Below are 18,139 nucleotides of genomic sequence, written 5' to 3' on the forward strand. Positions count from 1 at the left end.
ATCATTAAGATATTTGAAAACTAATTCTCTCCAGTGCTTAGGTACAGGTACTTTCTGAGGAAAGGAAATAGAACACCACTTCCACACTCTCTATCTTAAGAGCTTATGTTATTAAAAAAGAATAAGATAATTTCTGGTAACCAAAATTGCCTCTTCTGACACTAAAACTAAGCATATCTTTCTAGCTCAAAGAAGGAATGCAGTCATTTGTAATAAACTGTTGCTTTTCCTGAGGAAGAGATATATGCAAAGTGATTTGACTCCCAGGGGGAAGAATTTTTTTCAAGGAAACAGGAATTTGACTTCTAATGATGAGGATGCCAAATTCGGGTAAGTGGTGATGAGTTATTTTAAAGATAAAAAAAGGAAAGATACTCACTGGTTATTTTTACATTTATAATAATGTAAACTAATAATATTCCCACTTTACTTTTGAAATTACAATTTAGACATATACAAATAAAGTTTTATTGAAGTCATTTTACAAATAGTAGAAAATCATCCTGTCTTGTTTAAAGGTGATTTAAATATTTTCTCTTAGATTTTAATTTGAAACTATTCTTTCAATTTCCCTCATTCAACACCCTTGATAAGTTCCATAACTAGTTCAAATGTAAACAGCAGTCAGTTTTAAGATCTATTACTAAAGAATACCAAGATAGAGAGGTACAAATCGATGGAGCTTTACTGAAATAATTTAAGTGCAGATTACAGATATTGAGTTGTATATATATACCTTTTACTTTGTTTTTAGTCTCTGATTGTACATTTTTCAGTTTGCCTACAAACAAAAACAGAAATAAAAATGGTCACATGAGGAAATTAGAATATAGGACACAGTATCGAATCAAATCCATTTCATATTACCTTTCATTTTCTGTGGCAATTCACTTGTTTCAATTTCCTCTGAATCACTGCTTTCAGTGTACTGGACAGCAATTTTTCTTCTAAAATTAAGCCAATACACATTATTTGTCAACCCAAAACAAAATGAGATATAAAAATATGTCTAATAAATGCAACACTAATGTTTTGTCCTGCTCCTGCTTATTTTTTGAAAAAAATTCAAGGGAAACTTTTTATTTGACAAATGAAAGTTGAATTTGTTAAAAGCAGTTGCTTTCCTAATCGATGCATTCACTATACAAAATAAAGTACCATTATTAAAATAAATTTAAAAAGTAAACCAATTTAAAATAGTAATCATTTCAATACTGAGTTCAATTCAATTAAAACTTGCATAAAATTAGAACAAAAAAGAAATGAAAGAAATGACTCATCAAAGAAAACACTTCCAATACAATGAAATAAGCAGCTAAAAGGCAAAAATATAATTCTTTCACAATGAAAACTTCTGTAAATTTTCTGTAGAAACAGTACAGTACAGTGGCTAAGTGCCTAAGAACAATGGGCTCTGGAAGTCAGACTGCACAGATGTGAATCCCCATTCTGCCACTTACTTGTTGTGTCACCTTAGGCAAAATATCTAATATTTTTCTATGCATCAGTTTCCCCATTTAGCAAACAGGAAAAAAGATACATTCCGCTTCATAGGATAAAATGTTAGTACATACAAAGCCCCTAAAATAGTGCCTATTGCACAGTAGGCATATGTGTGTTAGATGTAATATGTGTGTTGGTTGTTGTTTTTAGTTTTACCGTGTCTCATTATTATTATTTCCATGTCCTTTAATCTGATCTGGTCCACCTAATAGTGCTATTAACCAGTCTCAGGGTCAGTTCAGAGTTGTAAGATTGGAGATTTAGATGAGAGGGAAACTGATGAGTCCTGGTTTTGTGCTCAGTTGGGTTTTAATCATAGATAACAATTAACAGTGCTCAAATTTTGAGATTTCTGTTGGTGAAAGAACTAACAAACTCATATTTGAGGTTAGGCAAGCAGATACTGATTGGTAGACAAAATACCACAAAAGCCAAGTATTTCGATATACTTCAGAGGGCAAATAAAATTTATAAAGTTAACATATTCGTGTTGAGATTTGAGGGGCATTATGTGTTTTATTCAAATACTTCCTCTAGTCTACATTAATATAATACTCTCTGTTAATAACTTTATCATGTCTCATTTCCACTAAAGGTAAAGTGAGAAAGAACTGAGATGAGCAAAGAGTGCTTTTGTCAAGACATCCAATAAAAATGTCTGTTTTCACCTCCTCAAATTCATAAAGAAAACTCTTCTAAAGTTTCAACAAAAACAAAAAACCCAGAAGTTAGATCTTACTTCCCGTATAAAAGAAATAGGAAAAAAGTGATAGAAAGACAAGTGATCATTAAAAATTACCAATTCACTTCTTTATAGATTAATATTACTTTTCTTCACCTATAAAAGAAGAGCCCACCTGCCTAAGTCACAGTGATCTTGGCAGTTTCAAATAAAAGAATGTATTTGAAAGAACTATGTTACTCAGATATAATGTTCCTATCTCTCTCCTATAAATATAAAAAATGGAGAGTTTAAATAAACATATTACATATAATCAAACCATAACAGAGTTTACCTTTTGGAGCGGGTGCCAGACAATACTGACTTGGAATATTTATTCTTTCCCTTGACATCTGAAATACTGGGTTCTCCACTACATCTAGATCCTGCCATTTCAAAGAAAAATACAAATATATAAACCATTAGTAAATTGTCTTAGATTGGCAGAATCTTTCTTAAAACCTTGGTTTTCCAACTCAATAGTTTCACTTTCTTAATATCTTCATTTCTGCTCCTTTAGTCAATCAGCCAGCTACTCTACTAGTTTCTTAACCTAGTATTTTCTTACTAAAGAGTTCCTTCTATTATTGTACCCAGTCTTCCCCTTGTAGTCATCCAGCCAATCCCCACACTGGCTTAATTTTCTATTGTATCAAGGCAGCTAAGAGCTGCTGGAAAAAAATAAACAATAAATTGATTTTACTATAAATTTACATTTTCATCGCAGCTCTCACTTCATGTCACTTAGCAACTCTTTTATATAACACACAGCCTCCCTACTACTCGCTAACCAGAATGATCTATATACTACACACTGAATCCCTTGCCTACATTCTTAACTCCTTTTACTCCCAGAAGATAACATGATTCATCAGATGTCATCTTCTATAATTGTATACCATTTTATTCCCTCAGTTATCTATATTTTCCATAAACTACACTTTGTTTCTTTCTAATGCTAACTCATCTACCTATTTGCTTGATCTCATTTCCTTCCACAGGCCAAAAAACTATTCTCTCCATTGTATCCAAAATCTCTTCCTATCCATGGATTTCTTTCTTAAACCAAAAAAACAAAAGACAAAAAGTAAAAAATAAAAGCTCTCGATTCTGCATCCTGCTCCAACTATTTTTCTATTTCTCTCTCCTATCTCAAACAAACCAAAATATGTAATAACACACAGTTATTTCCAATTATTCATCTACTATTTTTACCTTAAAATATTTTCAATCTTATTCTGCTCTAACCAATCTTCAGAAATTAATATCGTAAAGGTGATTAACTACTAAATCCAACCATATCTGCTAAATCCAGAGATCTCTTTATTTCTCCTCTGACTTCAGAATTTGGTTCTCTTTATCTGCTGTTATCCATGCACATCACATTATAAATACCATAAACTACTCTGAGTTCCCAGAACAATAAGTGCTCTGGTTTTTTGTGTTTTTTGTGAGGTTTTTTTTGCTTTTTTTTCCTTGCTTTTTTACTGCCCTTCCACAAGATATTTTTCTCAACTAAAAATGTTCTTTCTCAGCTTCTTTACCACCCAGTTTCATCACTACCTCCTTGATGAAATTTTTCCTATCAGTCCTTATGAAATTCTTTAGAAAAAGAAATCTATAGTTTTTGTTTAGTACAAAGCCAAAGCTGGTATTACATAATTAAATTGGAAAAATCTAAATAAAATATTGAGTCATGTTTGAAATTAAACTTTACCTTTGAATAGTCCATCTGTCTTTTCACTGGTACTGCTTCCTTCAAGTTTCATAGATTCATCGTTAACATTACATTCCTGGATGAAAAAGCATATATCTTACATAGTACTGTTGTCAGTTTAAAATAAACTTAAAATGCATCTTTATTTATAATGCTTTATTTTACATAATAAAGATTATTTAAATTGTTACTCCATTCTAGAGTAAAGGAGAGAAGTGCATTAAGTGAAAAGGAAAAATATACAAATTGATTAAAATTTTTTTCACAGGTTCATAAAATAAAACTAGTTGGTCTTTACCTTTCAAAAGAAATACAAAAAGCAAACCTTAGTTATATATGGCATATTAGTTACTATGAGAAATATTCATAAAATGGGATTTACTTTAAAATTAAAAAGAATTCTCAGATGAATGGACCTTTAATGAGGTTGCCATTGCCATCCTTTTTCTCTCTTTCCTTACTCTATTGAAGATTTTCCTCTCAATCTTCTTCCTTTTCCCTTCACGTGTACCCTTTTGTTTCAAAATGCATCAATGTGTACATGAGTACAAAAACTTCTATAAAAGTAAAACTTTATACTTCTTTATGGAAGTATTTGTAACTGAGTCTAGTAGGGCAGGGTTCCTCCAATCTTATTTCTAATTCTTGATTGGAATCTGTAGATAGGAATGACAAATAAAATTGAGTTTAAATTAATTCTTGCAGTTTAAAAAGGAATGTAGGTGATCAAAACCTTAATCAGAATGGAAGTCAGGAGTGGCAGGCAGGAGTACAAAGTAATTTTTGCTGAGAATTAGGACTAATAAAGGATATCTGATTTTAGTTTTAAAAAAACTGAATTTTAAACATCTTATAAAATCCCATTAGAGTTAAGTTCTACTAAAAATATGATTGAAAGAAACATCCCCTTCAAATGGTATCAGAAAAAATAAATTAAAAATCCAAAATGTAACATTTTTAGAGATATGTAACTAGAAGAGTTATTTTAGATAATTAACTTTTTAAATCATTATCTCCAAGAAATTGATGTAAAAAATGCTTTTCAATCTTCTTTAATGATTAGTACAACCATTTATATTATATTAAACAGTGTGCAAAAAATAATCTAAAATTTTATCCACAAATAAAGAATGTCTTCTACATTATTTTTATATTAAATAATTTTGTTTAGGAAACTTTTTCTTCATACAATTCAAAGATAAACTTTGTACAAAGTCCAAACTATCAAATCATACTATACTCCAATCTAATGGAATTTAAACTGGTGGCATTTTACTCTGTAAGCTTATAATATCTAAATCTATTTGAAATACAGTGAAATTTTTTGTTGCAATAAACTCTAAGCTGAAAATCAGATTTTCAGCCTTAATTTCAACTAATGTAGCAAACTAAATATCCTAAAACCTTCCAACTACATAACACCTCAAATGCATGGCTGATACTGGGGAGGAAAGGGTAAGCTTTACTGATAAGTTTTAAATTGATAATTGACACAAAAGCTAAAAGCAATCTTAGGTGCTACTCTTTAGTTTTAATGACCAAATGTAAAAAGAAGAGGATGTAAAGCACTGGACTATTCAAAATAGGAAACTGAATCTCAGATGTTAACAATAGAGTTAAACTCCTAATAAAGGCATAAAGAAGGAAATGAAACTAACGGCAGAAATTAATAAAACAGAATCTCAATAAGCAGTGGTAGAAAATTAATGTGCAGCCTCTTTGAAATCTAAAAAATAAGAATAGCAGTACAGAAAAGTCCCATGAAAAAAAGATTTTTGCATAGATTTTTGCTTAGTTATTTCCCACTTTAAAGTTCTTTCAATTTTCAGCTGAGTATCAAGAATATTGTTTCATTCTAATCATTTTCCCATAAAATTAATTCATTCTTAATTCTTATAAATGGAATATAAATATATTAGGTGTATGTATGCTATATAAATATATATAAATTAAATATCAAGAAAAGTCACCCATATTCTCATCACTAGGACATAATTATCATTATTAACATTTTGGCACATAAAGTGTATATAACTACACTTAGACATACATTAATATATATTTACACAGATGTGTACCTGGACCATTTTTTAACTCAAAAAATATCATGAAAGTTTTCTTCAAAAATAGGATTTTTTGCATAATAATACTAAGTTCTATAGCTATATTATAATTTAACTGTTCCCTTACCAAGAGGTTTTTCTTTTCTGTATTTAAAACAACGCTGGGGGGAATAAAAATTACCAAATTGCCCTCAAGAATGTGGTCTGACTTTCACTCTTATCAACAACACATGAAAGGCCACTCATCACATCTTTGAAAACATTAGATATTATTAATTTTTTTGGCAACTTTTAATGACAAACATTTAACACTAATCCAGAGACTTCAAAGGAAACACTCACCTTCTTTGGTTGACTTTTTTTAACTCTTTCAACAGGAAGAGGTTTGCCATCATGAAAGTTGGTAAGAATTACTGCAATGGCTGTCAGAGTTTTGCCCTTTAAAATGTTTTAAAAAGACAAATGGTCAGATTCTTAAACTCAGTTGACCAGAGAATATTCCAAAACTAATTTTAAAATCAAGGAACCAATATCATATAGCATTTAAAGCCACAGAAGTGTATAGGTTATTTTATTAAATGGTATACATATTAATGAAAAGTATTTCATTAAGTTAGGAAATACTTTCCCACACTGCATTACTAGGAATTATTAAATGATTTACTCTTATAAAATACTATAAGCATCTCTAAGAAACGTTATTTTATTGAATGACTACTGTTCTAAGATTTTACATTTAACTCTGAACTAATAACTTTATCACAAAACTATAACTTCGTTTCCTGTTAATTCAGAGCTAATTTAAAATGATTAGGAATTCTAGTATGCACATGAGGTAATCATTTCATTAAATTTCATTTAAAGATAATTCCAACACTTAACAGTTATAACTTACCAATAATGTATAAAGAACATGATATACTTTGTGCATGTTTCTTAAATAAAAACATGCAGTTTTTTACTAATTTCCATAGCTGAATTTATAATGACCAACACAGAAATAGATATCTGGGAATTTTAAAGCAGTGTAAAGCAGTAGTTTTCAAAGTGTAGTCCACAGGCCCTAGGGGACCCCAGAATGCTTTCAAGGGTATATGTAGTCAAAACTATTTTCATAATACTACTAAGACCTTATTAGTGTTGACATCTGCAGTTATGCCACAAAATGCCATGGTAGGCAAAACTGGTGGTGCCTTAGCATGAAACAAAGTAGCTGCCACTACATCATAATAGTGGTTACTGTATTCTTAACTGCCACATACAGTAAAAAAAAATTTTAATGCCAATTTCACTTTAAGAATGTTAAGACTGTTCTTGATGAAGCAGTACACATTACTTTTATTAAATATTGCCTCTTAAGTACACACTTTTTAAATATTCTGTATAACAAGATGGAAGGTACACATAAATTACTTCTGTTATGTACCAAAATATGAGGGTTACCTAGAGAAATATCATTTGTGAAACCAAGTTGCAAGCTCAACTAGCCACCATGTATTGCCACACATCATCACTTTTTCATACATCACCTTTTTTACTTAAAAGAATGAACAACAACTAGTTATTCATTACTGAGTGGTAGAAAGTAAGGCTATCATCTTCAAGGAAAACAATTGACAGTATTTGTTGTTAATGATAAAATCTGAGCTTTCCAGCAAAAATTAAAATGTTGGAAAACTTGTATCTGACACTATGAGCATAGCAACTTCCCAAAATGTAAATGCCTAGTAAGATCAGCAGTATTATCAATGAATGTAAATTTTTGGTATCATTATAATGAAACGTATCAACATTTGATAGATCTGTGTAACTCAGTGAACTAATATTTTCCAAAAGGGCAATCAATACCTGATGCTATAGAATCATGCATGGGTAAAATATCATTCAATGTGCAAGCTACACCGATAGATTTTAATGAAACAGAATATATAAAGTTCGCTGATAATTTTTTTAAGTTCTACATTAAAACTATTAATCTCTAATAAACTAATACTTGCTTAATTTTGTTACTGTATCAAAGCAGAATATCTATGGTTACCTAAAAAGGCTATTAAAATACTCCTCCCTTTTCCAACTATAACCAACACACCATTTTATTAACAGATTGAATGAAAAAGCAGATATGAAAATTCTGATGTCTTCTATTAGGCCAGACACTAAAGAGATTTACAAAAAAAAAAAACAATGTTAGTCTTTTTATCAAAACTGCTTTTGTTTTTGGAATACTTTTCACTTAAAAATATGCTACTTCTATTAACAAGTAAAGTTTATTAACTGTTAATTTAAAATAATTAAAAATTTTTTTGTTTAATGTCTAATACTATAATTATTATAGATATATTAATAAATAGAACCCATGAAAACAAAGCTCTTTGGGAACTTAAAGGGTTACTTGAGACCAAAAAGTATAAAACCTGCTGGTGTAGGAAACATAAATGTATATTTAATATTCAGTGTATCACATTTGTGATAGACTACAAAAAAAAACTGAGAAACACATATTTCTATTATCACTAATTATTTTAATTGTATCTTAACCAAACAACAAAAAAAGCTCACCATTATTTTAAGTAAAAACCATAGGAAAAACTGTGTTCTACACTAAAAGTAAAATCTAGTACCAAACTGGCACCAACATATTCTTATCTGTATTTACTTCAAAATTATTTCTGTAAAATCATAATCACAAAATAAAACTGTATTAACAAAAGAAAAAATAATTACCAAACCCATATCATCAGCTAAAATTCCTCCGTGGACATTATCTGGTCGATCCTTCTCAGAAAAATTTGTTATTGTGTTATAGTATAAGTCACTTCGCTGTTCCCAGAATGGTGGAAGTTCTTTACTGTTTTCCCGTGAAACCATCCAAGCTAGAGCTTGTTTTTGATGTGGAAGCAATAGTGTTTCAATAGCCTACAAATAAAAGGAATGTAATAAATAGAAATATAATAAGCCCTTTCTCTCCCCCTCCTCACAAAATCTGGAAAACAGTTGATCTTATGACAAAAAATATATCACGTAACAGAATATTTTTAAATTCCAAATAGTTTTAAATAGAAAATACTGGTTCGGTACCTCAGCTGGTTCCATTTCATGAGTTTTATCATCTTCTTTTAAATCTTCAAACAATTTGTCAAATTCTGTTTTAAGCTACAATAAACAGCAATAAGAAATATTATAAAACAAACCAATTAAAGTAATTAAACTTAACTCACTGAGTTCAAATCATTTATTTAACTATAAAAATTGATTACCAAAAGGTACATAAATTAATTCTTAGAGATACTACACTGCTCATTGAAGGCAGAATAAATAAATGCTTTAGGTATAAGTAACTATGTTAACAGTCGACAGAATACAGAACAGAGATTTATAAATCCTGGGTTTCACTCACAGCTCTGTCACAAATAAACCTATATATAACTTTAGGCAAGACACTTAACCCTTATAGCCCTATATCTCATTCCTGTAAAATCAAAAGAATAAACTAGATTTACAGAGTCTCCAAGGTTCCTTCTGACATTGAAATTCTATGATTCTATTAGTTAGTTGTATTCAAACCATTCTGGCAGATCCTACCAGGTACATTTGACTTTTTTTTCAGTCAGTAAAATTTTACTTATTATTATTGCAATAAAGAACTTGCCATGTGCTATAAAATATTTGGATGATTTCAATCTTATGCTAATTTAGTTGGTTCTTTAAACTGATCTAGTCAAATTTTATAGCAATATATATATGTTACAATTACTTTTGTAAATTAGCACATGTATACACAGCAGTAGCCCGAAAGAAATCAGGCCAACTCTAAAAAGTTAAGAGAGGTAACCAGGGCTTTACCCACCAGACACAGGTTCAAACCCTTCGAATGACAAGCAGGGAAAATACAATAACTACAATTAGAATATAAAAAGGCTAGCAGTGATGGATAGAGACATTTTTTATTTAATTTACAGATTGATCTGCATTACTTTATTTTATATCCTTTTTTTCAAACTAACTCAGTATAACAGTATCCTGGATTACAAATTAAACAAAGTAAAAACTAAATTAATGCCAAAGATTTGGAATTAATATTTTTAGCACAGCATTTGCAACCTTTACCGAAAGGAAAAAGTTTCAAGCTTCAATTTTTATAAAATATTTAGACATTCTAAAAATTTCATGAAAACGTACTAAAACATTCCATTCATATACAGCAATGTATGTGTTTTAATATATGTATCAGTGTGTCTCCACACTTATATTCCTTATTACTTCTTTCTCCACACTTATATTCCTTATTACTTCTTTCTTTTTGCATTATATATTCTATTTATCCTGTTTCATTAACTTAACAACATATCTGAAGATAACTAATGCCAGCACATACATATTTATCTAATTCTTTTAAAACTCATTCTTCAACATTTAAAATTCACTTTTAGATTACAAAATAAAAGAAAAGCATACCTGTTCAGTTGTCATCTGTACTGCAGCATGAACTGGCATACTATAGCTTGGCCCAGCTCTTCCAGAGCCCCAACTGCTTTCCAAACTGAATCCTAAAGCTGTGATTTACAAAATGAAAAGAAAAAAAATCACCAAATGAAATAGACTATCTTTTAGTAAATAGCTTTTAAAACTTGAAGAATAAGCTGCATTAAAAATTCTCTTAGCATATTTGAAAGTTTTTTAAAAGCTAAATCCTGAGTCATTTAAAAACACATCATTAAACAATACTTTTTTATTCCCTATTGTGAGATTCTTATTGTCTTTAATTTATCAAAGAGAATGCTTACAATCAGAGATTTGCAAATATTATCATTAGGGAAAATCAGGGGAGAAACTATAGGACCTACTAGTACGTGTGTGTCTGTGTGTCTGCGTGTATGCGTGCACAACCTCCTATGAATGTATAGTTGTTTCAAAATAAAGAGAAAAAAAATCAGATATTTTTAAAAAGACTCCGAAAAAAGTTAGAACTTAGAGCCTTCAACACAAATTAATTTAGCCAACCAAATTCAAAGTATTACTTAAGAGAATAAATGTTTACAATCCCTGAATTCTTACAACATCAAAATAATAGTATATTAAATCCTAAACTTACTTTTTGGTGTAGGACCCAATTTAAATCCATGTTTCTTCAACTGATCTAAAACTGCTTTTCTATTTTCTTCTTTTCCCCAAAGACTCATATGCAGAGGCATGGTAAAAGCATTGTTTGCACCGAAAGGAACTACCCTATTGTTTTTAAGAAGGAAGAAAAGAAATTAAGTGTCATTTGTTTGCTTCCATTAAGAATCTGACTGTTAAATATTCCAAGTGCTGCATTCAAATTTTACAGGAATCTAAAATAGGGAGGAACTAGTTGGGCAGACTAGAAAAGACAGAAGAACAGAGAACAGAATCGACAACAATCAGAAGAAAAGGGTTGTTTTTAGGAAAAGAATGCCAGAAGAAACTAAGATGGGATAAAGTAGTGTTTAAATACAAGGACAGCCTATAAATAGTAAGTTTAATTGAAAGGGTAGAGCTTTCATTAACAGAACCACTGGGAGTAGCAACCTATTCTGAGAGAACGAGAAATGAGTTGCAAAAACTATTTCTGATCCACGATTCACTGTAAGTTTATTCTCAATATTTGAAAAACTTGATGAAAAGAAAGCAAGTACAGCAGTAAAGTGAGAAGACACTGCTAAGCATTTATCTTCCAAACTCACCTTTTCATATTCTAAACACTGCATAGTTAAATTGAGATCACAAACAGAAATGCCTAAAAGAGAAAAGGTAACTGAGGAAATGAGTTTAAAAAAAGGAAGAGGTTGCAGAACTGAGAGAGTGTATGCCCTGGCTAAAGCAATAGTTGTCTCTAGGCAGCAGGTAGTTAACTGATGGTATGTGGAAGGGAGGGTCCAGCATTACTAGATATTCACTTTGTCAAGAAAAATCTTCATAAATAGTTTTTATGTGTATGGAAAAAAATGATATGTATAAAATGTAGAATATCCAGGTATTTGAATATTGGGAAAAAATTGAAAAATTTTAAAACATTGTGTAAGCAAAATAAAACTCACCTACATCTGATCACAGGCTATCAGTTTACAACCTCTGATTAAAAGGTTGGAAGAGATGGTGTGAACTTACTAATATTTGAACCAGAGTCTGTTTTTCTCCATGTAATAATTCAAGAAGAAAGTGAGGAAATAACTGTTTGATGGCTAGAGTAGTAAAGGCAGATGAGAAAAGAATTAAAATATTTATTGAACACATACTAAAGATAGTGATAAAAGTTGTCAGGGAAACTATTCAGACTCAACAAATTCAAAGACCACTACGACTCAAAATTATTAAAACTAAACTCTGAAGTACATTACCCTTCGACTTGTGCCAATTTGTTGTCCATGATATAGGCCAATGCAGCTGCAAGATCTTTCTTTAAATGTCCAACCTGATTTCCATTCACATTGTTTACTTTAATCGCATTCTTATCATAGGGGTTATTAGGCTCTCGTTGTAATGCAACCATTTCGTTATTATTAACCTAATAAAAATAATGAATAGAGAACATTATAAATAATAAACATACAATAATTGCTTTCTTCATACTTTATCTGGAATTTCCATTCTTTTTTTAATGCTTACTGAATAACACTGCATATGAAAAATGTATATTTTCTCGGACTCACATTTCCACAAAATATTAAAGAATACAATGATTCTCTTATAGTTTTTTTCTTATTTACATGCATTGAGAAGTTAACAAATCCTTGATATCTAAACTTTACGATCAAAACTAAATAAGATTCACACTATTTAAAATGTTCAACATCATAACTTCTGAAAACAAGTAATCTTTATTGAGTGCTGACAAAGTATTCCAAGATATTACATAGACTGACTTTTTAAATCTCCAAAACCCTATCAGTAGGTACTATCATTATCCCCATTTTACAGATGAAGACACCAAAGCACAGAAAAGTAACTTGCCTAACGTCCTAAAGCTAATATATAGCAAAGCTAGGTTTTGAATCTAGGCAGTCTGGCTTGTAAGCCTGAATTCTCTAGACTCTAAAAGGGGAAAAAGGCATTAATTATAAATAGGAATGGAACTGGAATAAGAAAATTAATGAAGACTTCAACTCATGTCATTGATTCCATTTGATTAAAAATTACCTTAGACATTACTGAAAATGGAAGAGTAAGAATTTCTGAAAATTCTCTCCTCCATAAAAGCCCTGGAAAAACTGGCAAAAATTGTCAGAATCAATTTTTTCAGAACTTTGGAAACTAATGAAAGAATTGAAGAAATTCTTTGCGATTCTGGGGAGTGTTAATCAAAAAAAAAAAAAAAAAAAAGCTGAATATCTGTGCCCCAGTCCCATCGCCAGCTCTCAGCTACATGATAGCCTTTAAAAGTAACCTGCTGGGATTCTTGGTGCACCCTAGCAGTTAGGAGAGAACACAATGAAGCAGAATCTTTCAAGATTCATTCCTAAAGAACTGCCATTATTTGAGCTGTATGATGATTCCCTAGAAGATTCCCACTTGCAAAGATGTTTCTATTTAACCTGTGAGCTCACATAGTACAAAAACACTCTCTCTTGGGTGGGTGTTTGTCTAAAATAATTTTATAGGCAGTGGGCAAGAGCTGGGACAAAAAAATACAATAACCAAAAGGCTTAAAAGGAAGATCTGGGCAATAAAATACCTTTAGGGGCTCTGAACAGCTCCATATTACTGAGAATCTAGGTCATAGGCAAGTATAGGGCTATATGCATGCCCAGGGCTGTGCCTTTGTTCAGGAAAGGCCTGAGAAGGCCCTAAGCTCTCACTTCCTGCTTAACTTGAGGGTCTGATTTGTCAATTCTTCTATTCCCTCATTTTTCTTATGTTGAAGTTTTCTCAAATCATTTTTTTGGTTGTCTGAAGCATGTTCTGAAGGAGATTCCTTGGGAAAGAATTCCATGATATAGATTTGTCTAGTCTTTCGTTCTTCCATTTTTTCTTTATATTAGAGCTCCTATGATCATTTTGTGATTGGAAATGTGTTGAAATGTGTTATCTGATTCCTTAGGAAGGAACAGTATTTCCTAACTTTTTGTATATTCATAGTCGTGATGTTTAAACTTGAGTATAAACTTATGTTTATACTTGTGATGCTTGGCTGAATATAAAAAATTTTCTCTCCATAACATCTTGGTGTTTCATAAAATAAATTCTGATGCCAATATTTCTTTTCTATATAAGTTGAGACTTTTTTGCCTGTATAACAATAAGATATTTTTCCTTATCTTAGAAGTCCAATAGTCTCATTAAGGTATATCTTAGTGTGGACTATATAATAAAGTCGTTTTCATTTATTTCAGAAAATTTTCTTTGATTATAGTTTTAAATGTTTCCTTTGTTCCAAAGCTTGTTTTTCTTCAGGGACTCCACTTTATATATATTAGATCTCCTCTGCATATACATATGCCATATGTATACACCTATTAATGCCTCTGAAATCCTTTTGATCATATTTTTTCACTTCCCTGTTTTTCATCATTTATTTCCCTTACCATATTCACTTTTGTGTTCTTTTTTACTTTGGTCTTTAATTATGAAATAGTTTTTCTTTTCTAATTTTTTCCTGAAATGTCAGGTTCTTATTTCGTATTCACCTGTTTTCTAGCTCTCATATCCTTCTCTGAGCTTTCCTATTTCTGATTTGTGCTATTTTTTCAAAATGTACATTGTTTTCTAAATTACTTTAAACCATTGTGAAATATTAGATTATGGTTGTTATTGATCTTAGAACAATCACTATTTGTTGATCTTAGAATCAGTTCTGATTTTAATAAAAATGTGGGTTGATTAAAAGTAATTATCACTTAATTTTTTTATTTTTAAATGTATTATTTATTTTACAAGTAATACATGTTCATTATTTTTAAATGACTAAAAGAAAAATCATTAAATATCTCTAAAGTCTACCATTCAGAACCATAATTTATTCACTTTGTTATTTCTTCCAGTTTAATCTGTGAACATATGCATGTAAATTGAAATCATATAATACGTTAATAAAAATGAGATTGTATACCTATTGCAGTGATCATTTTTTTCTCTTAGTAAAATATTAGGACCAGTTTTTCACAAAAACACAAATCTGCATTGTATTTTTAATTTCCTTTTAAGAGACATTTTGGAGTAGATCACTATTATGAAAAAGTATAATAAAAGTTGAGGTATTTATCTTTGCATACTTATTATTTTCAACTTTTTTTCAGCTTTGAGATATTTTACATATGATAAAATGCACACGTTTTAAGTATATGATTCCAAGAGTTTTACAAAGATATATAATTACCATCCCAATCAAGATACAGATTGTTTCCATCGCCCCTGAAAGTTCTCTTCTATCCTGTTGGAATTATGTCTTCCTAACCCTGCCATGACGTCTGTGTTTTATCTTGATTTATTTTGTGCATCGTAAGTAAGGTATGTCCTAAGGTAACAGCCTAATATTGCTCATAAGGGGCAGAAGAGGAGAAAGCAATGGACTGACTTGGAAGTTACTGTGCAAATTTACAACACAATATCTGTGCTTTGGGGGAGAATCATTTAACCGTCCTGAGCTAGAAACAAGATAATAGATGTCTCATCTACCTCAGAGTCAATGTAGCAATCAAATGAGACCACACAGCAAAAAAGACCTTTGTATATTCTAAGAATGATACAAATGTAAAAGAATGTTAGTCATTAGATATTTGTTATCTTGCTCAGATATATTTCAATTGCTTAAAGGAAAAAAACTAACTGCACTTATCACCTCCTAATTCTTATTTTCTAGATTAATACCACGAATAGATCGCATTTTAACTTAATATCTAATGTTATACTCACTACTCCTGTGTAATAGCGTAGTCCAACTACATGACCTCTCAAAGTTCCAAATAAAATCGAATCTAGTTCTTCATCACTAGTTAGAAAGTCGTCTGGAGGGATAATATCTTGGAATTCAAAACGAGGAAAGAAAGTTGGATATGAAAGGCGTGTAAAATTTCCATGGGCTCCGTATTGGACAGTCTGCAAATACTTCCAAACAGGATCTCTATTTAAAAAAGGGGGGGAGGGGGCAGAGAAAAATAAATTAACCAAGTATTTCTCAAAGACCATACCATTCTTATAGGCCAAATGTTTTCTCTTTATTTCAACAAATTAAATCTTATGTGGGAATTGCTGTATAAGATTAATAGTTACTCTGGTTAAAGCAGGGATTGGAACGAGTGGGGGAGATTTCCAGGAACCCTACTGTTCAGTAATACATCTTCTACCCACGGGTATTAAAAATGAAAACCCCAGTAAGGATTTACAAATCTCTTTCCTAGTGATCACCTATTTAAATTGAAATGTATATGATGTCTGTAACTTTAATTATATGCCAAAATTTCGATAGATTGAGCTAGAAGAGACTTCCAAATATAGAATTACCATTATACGTGAAGCCGTTTATATCTTTACAGATAATACATCCAACAGCCATTAATTCCCTCCGAACGGAACCCTTATTTTATTCAGGTATCCAAACCATGCCATCATGGGAGGTTCACCTCACCTCCCACTCCCGCTGGTTTAAGGGTAACCTCAGTCCCCTTATGGATAAGTGTTTCAGGAACAGGCACGTAAACCAATTTGGACACTGAAAGGCAAGGGGAAGTCGCGGGCGTGTTGCGGGGGGGAGGGAGGTTCAGGAAGTTTCCACTCTAATAACAGATAGAAGGTAATTTCCTTGCGTTTTCCTTATACGTCGCGCATAGCTCTTTTGGCTCCTCTGCAAATATATATTTGCACGTCTGTGCATGCACATAAAACATGAGCTACCTGGGGACGAGGGCTGTCTTACTCAGCCCTTCATTCCGAATACAATGCCTAGAGCATGGTGGGTATGTAATAGGTGTTCTGTTAAAGAACAGGTCGCGATCCCCGCAAAGGAGTGGAGCCTTGCGCCCCCGGCCCTTCCCCTCAGCCCTCGACCCCAGCCCTTGACAGATTTCTCCAAAGCCTTGGCACGAGACTCGCCTGAGGAGCCTACCCATGCCAATCAAGATTATGCATTTATTTCTCCCGCGGATATATGAGCCACCAGCAAAACGAATACAAGCTGCACAAAACGCACGAGGAACGCGAAAAGAACGCGGGGAAGGTCAGGTTCATTTGGGGACGCCTCCAGGCCGTTACCCCTTGCGCCCCACCCCCTCTACCCCCTTCACCTCTTGAACATCCAAGACATGGCGCTGTGTGGGTGACAAGGGAAACGCTTGGGTGCTCAGGATCGTTCTCGAGCCGCCTCGATACGCCTCTTTCCAGGGCCTGCAGCCGAGAAGCCAAGGACACTTCACGAGCGCGGGAGGAACCACTGTAAGACGCCGCGACTCTCGTTAGACGACGACGCTGTCTCCTTCCAGCAACAATCTGAGCGATCACCGACGCTCTGTGACTAGCACTGGGAACGTCCAATCCTGAGGAGGAGCCTATGAGGACGAACCAATCAGGGCACGGAAGGGAGGGCAACTCCGCCCTGTGCAGCAATTCAAAGACTGTGGGCTGGGTCCAGGCTGCAGGGGCGGTTCCATCCGGGTTCTTCCCCGCCCCCGAGGCAGGCGCGCGCGAAAGCTGCGCTGCCTCAGCATCTCAACTGAGGTGCCCTCGGTGTCCGCGGTTTGTTTGATTCCGGGCCTCATAGGGCGACGACTCTCCTTCCTCTGTTTCCCCCAGACCCTAAGCCTCAGCCCCATTCTTTAGGCCTTACTTCATCCTGCTTCTAATTTTTTCCTCATCTGATGTGAACATGTAATGTCTTCCACTAAATAAACTCCGCGATTTACGAGCCGTGGAGGTACCAGCGAGATACTTTTCATTTCCTGTGGTTAACGCCAAGTAGTTGCCTTCAAAACATTCACTTTAAACCCCGCCGACGAATCTGTGAGAAGCTATGAGTTCAGAAGGGTTTAATTGGAATTTTGGCTTACGGAGTACCCCTCCATCCTTTTCTTTTTAAAGTTAAACTCTTGTCTAGTAGAAGAAGGCCACAAAATGCAATGACAGCACAACTAACTTGGTTGGTGATTGCCGGAGGTCATTGGCGGACTGGCTTCCCCTGAGGCACGC

At 32.6% G+C, this 18,139-nt stretch overlaps 1 protein-coding gene across 5 annotated transcripts in view; it reads right to left on the reverse strand.

Moving 5' to 3' along the window:
* Positions 1-17,468, reverse strand: part of HLTF (helicase like transcription factor) — a 45,157-nt gene extending 27,689 nt beyond the window's left edge. For 4 of the 5 annotated variants that reach the window (XM_025050673.1, XM_015593801.2, XM_015593800.2 and 1 more), the window contains exons 1-13: positions 17,242-17,467; positions 15,875-16,082; positions 12,364-12,530; positions 11,097-11,230; positions 10,460-10,557; positions 9,083-9,157; positions 8,729-8,920; positions 6,347-6,442; positions 3,942-4,017; positions 2,520-2,610; positions 868-947; positions 737-781; positions 501-506 (exon numbers count right to left, since the gene is read on the reverse strand). In XM_025050673.1, coding sequence (XP_024906441.1) covers positions 501-506; positions 737-781; positions 868-947; positions 2,520-2,610; positions 3,942-4,017; positions 6,347-6,442; positions 8,729-8,920; positions 9,083-9,157; positions 10,460-10,557; positions 11,097-11,230; positions 12,364-12,530; positions 15,875-16,082; positions 17,242-17,261 — 1,288 coding nt within the window. In that variant the 5' untranslated portion in view covers positions 17,262-17,467. Of the gene's footprint in view, positions 1-500; positions 507-736; positions 782-867; positions 948-2,519; positions 2,611-3,941; positions 4,018-6,346; positions 6,443-8,728; positions 8,921-9,082; positions 9,158-10,459; positions 10,558-11,096; positions 11,231-12,363; positions 12,531-15,874; positions 16,083-17,241 lie in introns of all 5 variants that reach the window. The other variant, XM_015593802.2, reaches the window with a different exon arrangement.
* Between the last annotated feature and the right edge of the window lie 671 nt (positions 17,469-18,139).

Source organism: Pteropus alecto, unplaced genomic scaffold (assembly GCF_000325575.1).
Source record: "Pteropus alecto unplaced genomic scaffold, ASM32557v1 scaffold75, whole genome shotgun sequence".
Taxonomy (NCBI): Eukaryota; Metazoa; Chordata; class Mammalia; order Chiroptera; family Pteropodidae; genus Pteropus; species Pteropus alecto.